Source organism: Atractosteus spatula, chromosome 6 (genome assembly GCF_055471065.1).
Source record: "Atractosteus spatula isolate fAtrSpa1 chromosome 6, fAtrSpa1.hap1, whole genome shotgun sequence".
In the NCBI taxonomy this organism is placed as follows: Eukaryota; Metazoa; Chordata; class Actinopteri; order Semionotiformes; family Lepisosteidae; genus Atractosteus; species Atractosteus spatula.
This window is the reverse complement of record NC_142711.1, coordinates 8,651,116-8,663,253: the sequence shown is the minus strand read 5'-3', so window position 1 is coordinate 8,663,253 and position 12,138 is coordinate 8,651,116. Positions and strand designations below refer to the sequence as shown.

General features: G+C 35.8%; 1 protein-coding gene across 1 annotated transcript in view; it reads left to right on the top strand.

Annotated features, from left to right (window-relative positions):
- Positions 1-12,138, top strand: part of c6h8orf34 (chromosome 6 C8orf34 homolog) — a 152,571-nt gene that overhangs the window by 111,588 nt on the left and 28,845 nt on the right. The window contains exon 11 of the mRNA XM_088918907.1: positions 11,434-11,554. Coding sequence (XP_088775033.1) covers positions 11,434-11,554 — 121 coding nt within the window. The remainder of the gene's footprint in view (positions 1-11,433; positions 11,555-12,138) is intronic.

The window sequence follows — 12,138 nt, the reverse complement described above, 5'->3', positions numbered from 1 at the left end:
CCATCTTTACTTACATAAGTTATTCACTGTGTACATACTCTAAAACACAGAGCAGTTCAACTAGAGTGATAAATTACTGTGGTTCACAAAACATGGCAGTGGAAAGTGTGTGCAGAAGAAAGGAAAGAGGATTCCAGGGTGAGATCATGGGCTACAGCTCCTTTTCCATACCAACAGGACTACAGATTTCCTGTCCTTCATATCCACCATCTCTATGCTAAAATGGGGGAGACACAGTCAAGTGAGGTAGACCTGAAATGCACGTCAGTAAAGCAAGTCAGCCAATGCACAGCTAGGGAACAAGTAAAGGTTTATTACATGCTGAAAAGAGAAGAAAAACTCAATATTTCAGCTGTGGAGCCTTTTTTGTGTGTTTGAAGGGACACCCGAAGAAGGCTTCACAGCTGAAATGTTGTGTTTCTTTTCTTCTCTTTTCAGTATGGATTAAACCTTTACTTGTTCCTTGCAGCCTATGCATGCTGATGCAGCTACCTACAGTACTTGAACTACAATGCACAGCTAGCCAATCCCAGTCAGGTAGCACACTTCTAGATTATGCATTGTCAGAAAGACGTCACAGCATGCATGCATGTACAGAAAACATATTCCAAAGCAGGTTTTGGCAACTAGAGATTCTCGGCATTCTTTTAAAGAAAGCTGTCCTCTCCCCCACTAAACAGAACAGAAATCCATGTTCAATCCTGGCTCAGTTCAGAAGACATGTAATTCTCCCCAACTGTATTTTACAGCCCTGAAGAAGCTGAGCTTTCAGTTACTCAATGTCACCTTAAGAGTGGGAGCTGAAGATTTTCTGCATTTGCCCATTTTTTTTAAATAAAAGAACCTTTTTTAAAAAACGTTAGGTGCAAAATGTGTTGGAAATTAGAAGGTGCACCTTTAAGTTCACACAAAAATTAAATTCAATTAATCAATTAATTCAATTAACAGTATCAAATACTGTCATTTGTTTACAATATTCATTTTCCAATAAACACAGTGGTTCACACACTAAATCTGAATTTTAATTTTTTAATTTTAATTTTAAATGACAAATTTCTGTGAAATGTGTATTGATTTCTCGGCAAATCAAATATCCTAAGCTTATATATTTAGGTGAAACATTCCTTAGGTGACAGTGGTACAAATGTGATCTTGTCTGGTGACTACAGTATATTCAGCTGTGGTGTTATAAAGAGTAAACTTTTAATAAACCAATATTGAAAATCTCCTAATCCTATATCATTTCCTGTTTTATACTCCTATATTCTGCTTTTTTCAAGATTTTGGAAGACCCTACATATATATGAGGTTCATGTAATTGACATACAATGTATTGTTCCAAATGAGCTGTAATTAGTGCACAGCATAGTAAGTTTGGCAACATAGAACTTAAAATCAAGGTTAAAGTTGCAAGAGAGGGCTTTTTAAATATTAAAAATTTAATAATCCAAGTTTTTTTTTCTCTGTAAAAGGTGGATTATTGTGCATCTTTTTGAAGACAATCTTGTCTGGCACCTATTAATTAACATATTACATTTTGTAGTATGCTTTTTCAAATGAGTTGTAAAATAACAGAGGTATTTGGAGGGTGTAATTGATAAAATGTGGAATACAGTGTGCATCTAATAACAAAAATACCTGACTGCCTAAGGGAAATAATGTAAAAAAATATTTTAAACCCCAGTATTTTTGGCGATTTAAGTTCAGAACAGTTATTCAGTATATATCCTTTTGTAAACAACATTCTAAAGGTTTTAGTGTCCTTTTGAATCCTACCAGTCAAGTATAGTAAAAATATGAAAGCCTTTTCAAGAGTCTTTCACAGTATTTTCCCCACCAAAACATACACATGTGAAACAGATGGAAATTGGTCCAGACATACTGGTAAAATGTACACGTTCCATGTGAAGACTCCTTGCAGGAAGACACACTCTGTGTGGCAACTTAATATTTATATTACTCTATAGCTTTGTTGTTTAATTTTAGCCCATACAAGCTATTTTGCACCCTGCCTCCAGAAATATGTTCTTTGCAGTGCAATATTTGTAATTTTGTGTCATTGTCAATTTTCTGTTACTTCTGTTTAGAATATTTTCTACAGGTTGTGCTATGCCAGATAAGTCAAGAACGAGCTGTAATTCATCCCATATGGTGATGCCAGTCTCAGAATACCTTCTGCAGCTCTAGAAGCTTAATATGGTTGTTTCCAAAGTAACTGCTTATTTCTTGGGCACCTTTTCAAAAGCAATTGTAATTAGGCTCACTTTCCTTGAACAGGGCAGCACTTCTGTACTCATACCGATCTCTGTAGGACTGCAGCAGTGGGGAAATAGAACTGTGGAGAACATAGACTTTCTTATTAATGATGACTGACATTTTCATTTCCTCAACAGCAAGGTGATTTTAATAACAAAGTTAAGCCCGTCTGATATTACAGCTTACTGAAGGTGGATAAAAGCTGGAAGTCTTTTCAAGCTGTGTGTTTAGAATATAAAAAATATAAATATATAAAATATAAAAATCGCAATATTAAAATGTCTGCAACAGCCTTAGAGAAGCTGTTCTCATGACTAAGTCTGTTAATGCTGTGTTAATCTTCTAAGCCTAAAATAGAATTGTTAATAATCATAACGAATTCAATAAATGAAACATAATTTCATGAAATTGTATTAAAACTGATTGTATCTCAAAGAAGAATTATATAATAATATATATAGAAAAAAATGTTTTTGTTGTAGTTTGGGTAATAGATTTGTGCCAGTATTGGTATTGTAAAGTTAGTGGAGGACCTACAAAATGTAATATTCTAGTGATTTGATCGAGGATAAGTTGCACATTTAATTTCTCCACAGAGAAATCCTGGTCAATGGTCAATGATCTAGAACTGATTTCTAATCTAAAAGTGGGACATTCCTGTTTGGATCAAGGGAGGGATCAAGTTTAAGGAAGCTTACTGTATGATGACCTTGCCAAATTGTCAGCTGTAGCTGAAATTGCTGTGTAGGAAACCACAACAAGTATCAGGTGCTCACAGTTCTCAAAATGACCATCAATAAATGTCGTTTTACAATATTTTAAAATGATAAATGTATAAAGGTATAAGGACAGTATAAATAGGTTATAAATTCACTTTTTCCTAAGCATGAAAATGAAACTATTTTGGCAGAGTAGTTATTAGTTCTTTACTTGTTGTTTTTTGTCCTTTTTTGACTGGCTTTAAAATCACCCTTTTCATTTAGTAACACAATTGGAGGCCTGGATAACGTATGGCATAGGCATATGAAACACCATCTAAAGTGGCAGTTACCAAAGGTGATAATTACCACATAAATGTCGTGGTTGAATTCTTCATTAAAACAATTACAAAGGCAATTTCAATATAGTTTCTGTTGGATTCACCAAAATTTGTAATTGATTCTTTATTAAGTCTCAGATTCTATTAAATTAATTCTTTATTAAGATTCAGATTCTAACAATATTTCTGGATCTTTTGCATTGTCTTGTTCCAGACATGTTTAGAGAAAACTTGTAATATACTGTACGTCCTAAACCAAAATAACCTAAAACTAGTTTTTCTGTTGCATGATGAAACTGACTCAGCTGTCTTTATATTGCCAGTTCGGAAATGGTTTTTCATTTTCACTTGGATAGATTTCGTATTTTGCAAATGTTTGTCATTTTTAAAAGTGAACAGACATGAAATATTGGTGGTTTTCTCTGTTGTGGTTTTATTTCTGTAAGCCAAACTCACTGTCTAATTAGTGCAACAATAAATGTATATTTAGAGAGTAAATTATACACCCGACATTGAAAGTAAGAGAGACAGTCAGCAGACAGTATTGAATACACAAGCCTAATTACACTGGAGAAGCTGGATTTATTGCTCTTTGTATTAATGCAGCTTATATGAGTCCTTGCTTGTTTTCACGAAAAGGTTGTATACTCATATGCAGCCTTTTGATGGTTGAGGCAATTTTCCATACCCTAGTCCCCTGGCAGAAATACTTTTGAACTTGTTATGCAGTCATGGTTATTTTATCTTTGTTTATTCTGTTGAATTTGAAACCAGCTCTATACGTTTTCCAATCCAACAATAACAAAATAATAATAATCATTATTATTATTGCTTACATCTATATTGTGTATATAAAGGTAAGTGTACACTGTATACAGATATACTGTATATTAGATATAGTGCCATTCTGGACACTATACTCAAAGCGTTTTACAGGTAATGGGGAATCCCACTCTCACCACCAATATGCAGCAACCAAAGAGCAACAGAATGGCAGTTGTCAGTTGGGAGGAGAACAGAGTAACAAAGCCAACTCATAGAAGGGGATTATTAGGATGCCATAACTGATAAAGGCCAGCGGGAATTTTGGCAAGGACACCAGGGGAAAAGAATATGTGTGGGTTCTGCTCATGTTATGTTGTTTTTATGCAGCTGGTCATCAACACGGATGACCTCCAAAGTGTTACCAGCTCCACTGCCTAATGAGGAACTAATACAAGCTCCTGAACTTTTTTACCTTTTCTTTAATTTTCTTTAAAGTTTCTTTAATTGGAACATATGCCAACTGATCTGTGCAAAAACTTTCAATGAATTATACTATTTAATTAGTGAAGTTATACTTTATTTTCATTATAGTATTGTCTTGTAGTTTATTAAATACTCAAGCTGTGCTCTGTTGGTACATGTATTCCAGGCCATATTGTTTTTCTCATGTTGTTATAAGGAAGAATGCTGAGGTTGTAGAGGGCTTTGTGCTTCTCCACTTCAAATGTAAGTTTTACATTTCACACCTTTGAAGTTATTTTTGATTTCAACTTTGCACTGCAAGCAGGATCCGAGATCATCCCAAAACTGAAGGGAAGACAAACATAAATTACACAACGAGACACCTTGTGTAACATAGGTTACAGAAGATTTTGTATGCACAGTACAAATGTGCAGTAGCTATGTTCTATCGATTATGTCTATCTGTTTCCCTCCTCCATCATTAGCCAGTCAACCTTCTCAACCACAGAAATTGGGCTCATCAGCACCTTTGCAAGCATCTTATAATTCTGGGTTTTGGGAGGTACTAGACAGTTTGGACACAATATTGGAATATTATAATGTATAAACAGCATCCACATTGCTGATTTTCGTTTGTGTTATTACTCTCCATTTAGAGCTCTTAGATGTGATGGAATGGTCTTGGAAATGGCAATGGGAGTGTGCATATGGAGTGGGACGTGGGAACTCGTGCTCTGCCACACTGCTACAACACGCTGTTGGTGTTGAGTGCCGTGTTGGCTACAGTGGCCATGATGTAGGCAGGCAGATGCAAAATGCGTATAAAAGCCACGTCGAAGTTGCAGCTAGATTAGACCAGTCTTGAGGGAGTCAATATGATTTACATTGAATCCTGGTTCAAGCAGACCTGGTGACAGAAGGCTGGAACACAGTTTTACACAGTGCAATAAAAAAACACTGTCCAAAACACAAGAACAAAAGCTTAAAATCTTTGAGCTACCAAGACTTCTTATTGAATATACAGTATATATATTTATGAGAGGTGTCACCCCAGTGTCATGGCCAAATTTCCCATTGGTCTTTACCAATCATGGCCTCCTAATAATCCCGGTCTATGAGCTGGTTTCATCACCCTGTTCTCCTCCCCACTGAGAGCTGGTGTGTGGGGAGAGTTCTGGCGCAGAATTGGCTGCTGTCACATCATCCAGGTGGGGCTGCACATTGGTGGTGATGGAGGGGTGTCCCCATTATCTGTAAAGTGCTTTTAGTGTAGTGGCCAGAAAAGCGCTATGTAAGTGTAAGCAATTATTGTTATTATATATAAAGCTGCTTCCCAATTTTGTAGTAAAACATTAGTTTCTCTTGCAAAATACAAAACAATAACGTTTTTAATCATCATCTCAAAGTTTCAGAAATTTCTGGGTAATGTGGTTCAGACCAAAGCTACTATTTTATCTCAACCGGCCATCCTGTTAAGTACCAGTGAAGGCTATTTGAGACCAAATGTCATGCAAACCAATGTGTCAAGGCACTTCTCTAAAAATATAATTATATACTGTAGGAATATGCTTTTCTAGGTATATGACACTGGTCAGTTTTGGAAATGATGTAAATCTGTCAACAATAGTAATTCCCCACTAATGCAATTTTTAAATTGAAATAATTTCTTTTAAAGGGGGATCTAGTCAAAATGAGCTGGACATCACATGATGTTTACCACTACAATTTAAGTTTCATGCCTTTCTTATTAATATCACAGAACTACTTTGCTAGTGTGGGAAGCTGCTTTGCAATCTTTAATAAACAACTTGCCGACACAGAAGCTGCTTTTTGAATGTAGAAATTCTTGGAAAAAAGCAACTGTGAACACAATATGACAGCTCTAAACATGAGACTGTCATAAATCCTGCATTTGTTTGCGGCAACATGTTCAAAATTTCAATGCTGCAGGCAGAAAACAAAATCTGGAATAATAATTTATTTTTTTCCTCTCCTTACTTTTTCTGAATCCCATATCCTGCAAACAAACAGAGTTTCTTTTAAACTGGCTTTATTGCCTGGTTTGTGGGATTGAGGTAATGTGCTTAGTGGTGTTGACTTCCACAAGGGTGGGCGCCCCATGCCTGCACAGGGTTACCCTGCCCTCAGTGTGGATAAATGTGGCAAGGAGTGAATCAGAATAACTTTATGTGTACATGACAAAATGTCTTTATGTATCAGGCTTGTGGTACAGTATTTCACGTGCCAGTGCAGGCTCATTGAGACCACATGTTATATAAATTGATGTGTCAAGGTACTTTTCTGAGTCTATAAGAAAGGTTAGAAATGAGAGGAGGCCATCTGGCCTGATTGGTAGTTTCTTATTAAGGACCTCATCCAGTTATTTCTTGAAGGACGCCTTCAAGGAAGGATCATCTTCAACCACATGGCAAATAAGAGTACTGTAAATACTGTAAGTCCCTCATAGTCTTGGTTATACAGTAAGTGGCTTGCACATAGTTTCCACTTGAGTCCTCTGATCATGTTTCACACTGTTCATTCTAAAGACGTCCACTGTGTTGACTTTGTCAAGGCTTTTGAGGAATTTGAATACTTGCATCAAGTCCTCATGTAGCCTTCTGTGCTCTCTGCTTTTCTGTGTTCTGTTCCTTCAGTCGGTCAGTGCAGCACATTCCTTTAAGTATCAGAATGTGTATGGTAGCTCTTCTATGGACTGATTACAGAGCAGTAATATCTCTTTTGAAGATATATTTTGATAACATAACATAACATAACATCCCTTTGCTTTAAACAAATCTCCCTTTTGCTCTAAGAGTTAGAGTTGTTCTGGTTTTGTCTTTATTCTTCATTCCATTGTTGCATTCCCTGTTAGAAAACAGATTTAACAGTGTCCTCTCACAACCGTGGATACCCAGATTCTCTTTTCTTGGGCTAAGAGGAGGTCCGTTGGCTTTGTACTGCATTCTTAGAGGGACTTTATATTGTTTATATTGCACAGATTTGTACAATTTGATTTTGTAGGCAAAGAAGTGTCACACAATGTGCATTAAAATACACGTAATAGTCTCCTTCATTCCAAGTGTTCATAAATGGAAATAAGCATGTTGAGTTTAGGTACTTTTCTGATGTATGTGAATAGTTTAGTGCCATAGATTGCTAAATACTGTATATGTCACAACAAGCAGAATTTATCAACACTTTTTTTATGCAAGCTGTCACGTATGTACTGTATTATGTTAAATGCATTATGAAGCAGTTAAGTTACGTGGAGAAGTATAATTGGCATGAATTCTATTGCACAAATTGAACAATAAATATGATGTGAACTAATCAAAATTTCTTACTGAACAAAAATTGCTTATTAGTAGTTAACAAATCTTGTGCAGTGACAGAGAATAAAACCTATAACTGTAAAAATAAAACAGGACACCAAGCTGTCTATTTTTTTTACAAATTGTGCATTAAATATTGTTCTACACCATAACCAGTCTGCGATGGACTGGCGCCCCCACCAGGGTGTACTCTGCCTTGCGCTCATTGCTTGCCAGGTAAGCTCCGGCTTCCCACGACACCGTATGGTATAAAGCGGTTTGGCAAATGACATGACATGACTTGACCATAACTAGTACAGTGTTTATGGTTATGTGTACTATTAAGACAGCTGGTGAGAGGAGCAAAAAATAAAAATGGAAGAGCAAGCTATGTGTCTGGAGCTTGTATTAGCAGGTGAAGATCACTTAAATAACAAATCTAGGCATGTATACTGTATGTATTGCTCATTCCACTGAGTACTCATAAGTAAAGTGCTCATTTAGTGAGGAAGGAATGTATTTAAAAGTACTAAATGAAACATTTTTAGGAAGAATTAACAGACATTGGAAAAATTTACCTTGAATCCAGTAGTGTGTATACAGTACTTTATTAATGACTACATTCCAACATTATTTCATATAATGCTACTATAGCTAATGCATATACTGTATATATACAGTATATATTTAGCAACGCTGTGATTTGGTGATTGTAAATGTTCAGACTTTTAGATGATATATATATACATATTCCAGACAGTGCTGCTCCAGACGTGAGCTACTGTATGTCATTTTTTGACTTGACCATGGGACCGACCATGTGGCTGTGCCAGACTGGATGAATGCCAGTGTATCATTGCCAAGCAAGAGTGTTTAGCACTGTGTGCCAGGGACTGGTGAGCTTGCAGGGTCATCAGTGTGAGTTGCAACTCCCCTCCCTCTCTGCAGCAGATGGCTTGACAAGAACACATCCAGGTGGACATGTTTCCAGTCTGCCTGTGCAAAATCAAGCTTGGCTGTTGGAAAATGAGGTCATTGCGAATTGGAGAATTCAAATCAAGGAGTTAAAGAGAAAGACATTTAATTGCAGTAAGAATAATCTATGTTATCATTGTATAGTCTCCCGCGATGATGTTTTATAACAGCTAGTGTTGTGGAGTGAAAACAAATAACTGAAAAAAAATGTTAAAAGCTCATTTATTCCATTAAGCAATTGTTGCTGAGTGAGCTAGGTGATGAAGGTATATCATTAGTTTGCTATCATTAGTGTCACATGTGCTGCACCTATGCACCTATGGGGTACGTTTTTGTTTCTCTGGCAAATCAGTCGTGACTCTTCATTCACCAAAACGCAAACCTAGTACTCAGTATACTAAATAGGAAAATAGAAGCACAGGACATTTTCTTCTCAGAAATGACTGAGAATGACAGCATTATTTACCCAAAAGCTAATGAAAAGGAGGGATTTTCTGTCCTTAAGTTTAGACAGATATTTCGCTTCACTGGCTACACACCTGAAATATTAAAGTGGCTGCCATAGCCATCTTATTGACATATAAATCTGAAAGATATATTTTAATTGTCTTGGTTTAATGTAGCATGCCAGCGCTATTATTAATTCAAATAATTTACCCTCTGAAAGCACATAGAAGTGTTCTACTGTCTGTCCAATAATTACATCAACAGATAAATATCTAAGAAGTTCAAAAAGCTTTGTTTAGCTTTGTTGCTGTTATTGTGAACTTTGGCATAGCTTAGTCATGACTCCAGCAATGCAGATGTCAGAAACAATAAAATAAACAACTCAGCCATGAAAATTGGATTTATATCTCTCAGACACGTTAAATGTTTAATGTAAAACATACTATAGGATTGCATTTAGATGCAAACTTGTTTTGTTTTTCTCATGCAGTCATGATGTTAAAAAGGAAATATTTAATTTGAGGGTATTTCTGAACAGTGTACTAATGCTACTGAATATTAAATTTAAGTTGATCGTTTTCATCAATTAGATGAAATACATTTTTTAAAGCTTTGCACTTTTTAAAACACTTATTCTGAACTAGTAATTTTGCAGCGCTTTTAAAACTGAGGTTTCCAATCTTGTTGCTTTTTGTTTATAACAATGCTTATACTGACCAAACATAAAGCTGTTTGAAGCAGTTGATGAAATGGGGGAGATGCATCAGTACACAAGCTCTACTTCTAAAAGACAGGTAGAGTTTAATTCTATACTCAACAGCTAAAATGTAGCTTTTTTAAATCATTTGGCTGTGGAGCAATGAAATTCAACTCTACTTGCCTTTTAGAAGTAGAACCTCTCGTTCTTCTTTTAAAGACACCTGTGACACCTGAGTCAATATCTGGTGATTAGTTGTATTACCTGGCTTCAGTTGTTATTCATGCTATGACAGACACCACTTGAATCTGTAGTGAAGCTTAACGACACAAAAAGGGAACCTGTCAGCTGTGTCTTCAGGCACTGTCCTAAAGTTTGCTATGGCAATTGTTTTCCTTAACATTTCTTTTTATCAATTAAACTAACTCTTTCCAAAAAGTAGACCTGAAGTACCATGCTTCCACCTATTTCCTGTATCGGGGGATTGTTTATAGGGCTGAAGATGATTTGTAGAGCTATTTTGAAATAACATGGTTGTATCAATCATTTCTCTATTGTGTTGACTAAAATGAAAAGCTATATATGGACTGCCAAATACTAATACAGTAATTTTGTACTGATTTTAATCATCATCTTTTTTGGGTCCATAGTTAGGCATTGTACAGTAAATAACATACTGGATAAAATTAAAGGTATTCATACATTTAAATCTGTTAGACTATTCTGGTGACCTGTTTGCGTCAAAGCCACATTATTCATAATTATCAAGATGAAGATTAAATGGGCTCTCAATAGTTTTTATGTTCAAGTATCCTGACTTCACAAGACTACATCTATGAGAGTAAAACTATTCTTTGACATAAAACTTAATTGGGAATGTGCCTCATTTAATGCTCTCTTTTAAATACTGCTACTGTAATTGATAGAATAGGGAACAGACCTGAAAGAACCTAGGTTTTGTAGAGGATGTATCATATATGTACTGTATATTTATTTAGAAAAGAAACTGGATTATGTGAGTTACACATGAAGGATAAAACTTTCACTCAATGTAATCCATAACTAGTTAACTACTTGTACTGCTCTGAGCTTTATTTCAAAAGTATAAATTTGAAAACCAAATGAAACTTCAAAGAAACAACAAAAAATTCTGGCGAACGTTCTAGCATGATGCCAGAAAATTCACAGTTGCAAACAAAATTGACTGACACGAACTAGTTCAATGTAATTTTACTGTTATTGCCTTCACTGGTGATATAGCAATAATGTTAGTAATCTCCAATAATTCCAAGTTTTTTCTTTTCATTATAGCAAAGCTTTCATTATGACTTATTGTGGCTTAGAATGCTTTTTGTCCCCATAAAAACGATAATTGCTTCTCATTATAACAGATTTGGCTTTAATATTGAGCAATTGTTGCAAAAATACTACAGCACATTTTAAGGTTCTTTCTTCTAATGCGACTGTTTCATCTGAACTAGCGTCAACCAGTCTGGGATTCCGAGCTCATGTCTGCCAGAGGAGGAACCTCCCCAAGCCAGAAACAACTGAGGGAGTCCTTCTTCAGTAAGGAACTGCTGTGTATGGAGAAACATCTTGCTGGTATGTGCGCACGGGCATTTCTACTAAGCAATGAATATTGAGGGCTAAGATTGTATCCACTTACTGTTTTATTATCAATGACACATCTGAAGAAAATTTAAAGCAGCCCTTTGTTCTTTCCCCCAAAATATTTTGGAACCAGGGAGCTTGATTGGCTGACTAAAAACTGATCTACCAATTAATGAATTTGGAAAAACAATCACCGAGGACATCTTTTACTGATTTAACAAACCAAGCAGCACCAAGTCAAAAGTGTGTGTGTGTTTGGGAAGGGGGAAACTGGCACATTTGTGTCTGAGAATCAAAAATGATTGCGCATGACCCAGTGCGTTTTATCAGTTTTGATCTTTTTCTTTAAACGATGCAAAGATCAGGCAATTCTACAGCATTTGTAAAGAGAAAGGCTTAAGCTGAGGATTGGAAAAGTTTTTATTAGTAACATGAAAGTCTCATGGTAGACCAAAGGCAACACTACCATAAGGCATCAAATTTAAGACATGTGCCTTCCAGTTCTTTGTTTGTTCATGTCTTGCCTTTTATTTTGGATCTCTGTAGCAAACCACATATATTTTAAATGTACCAAG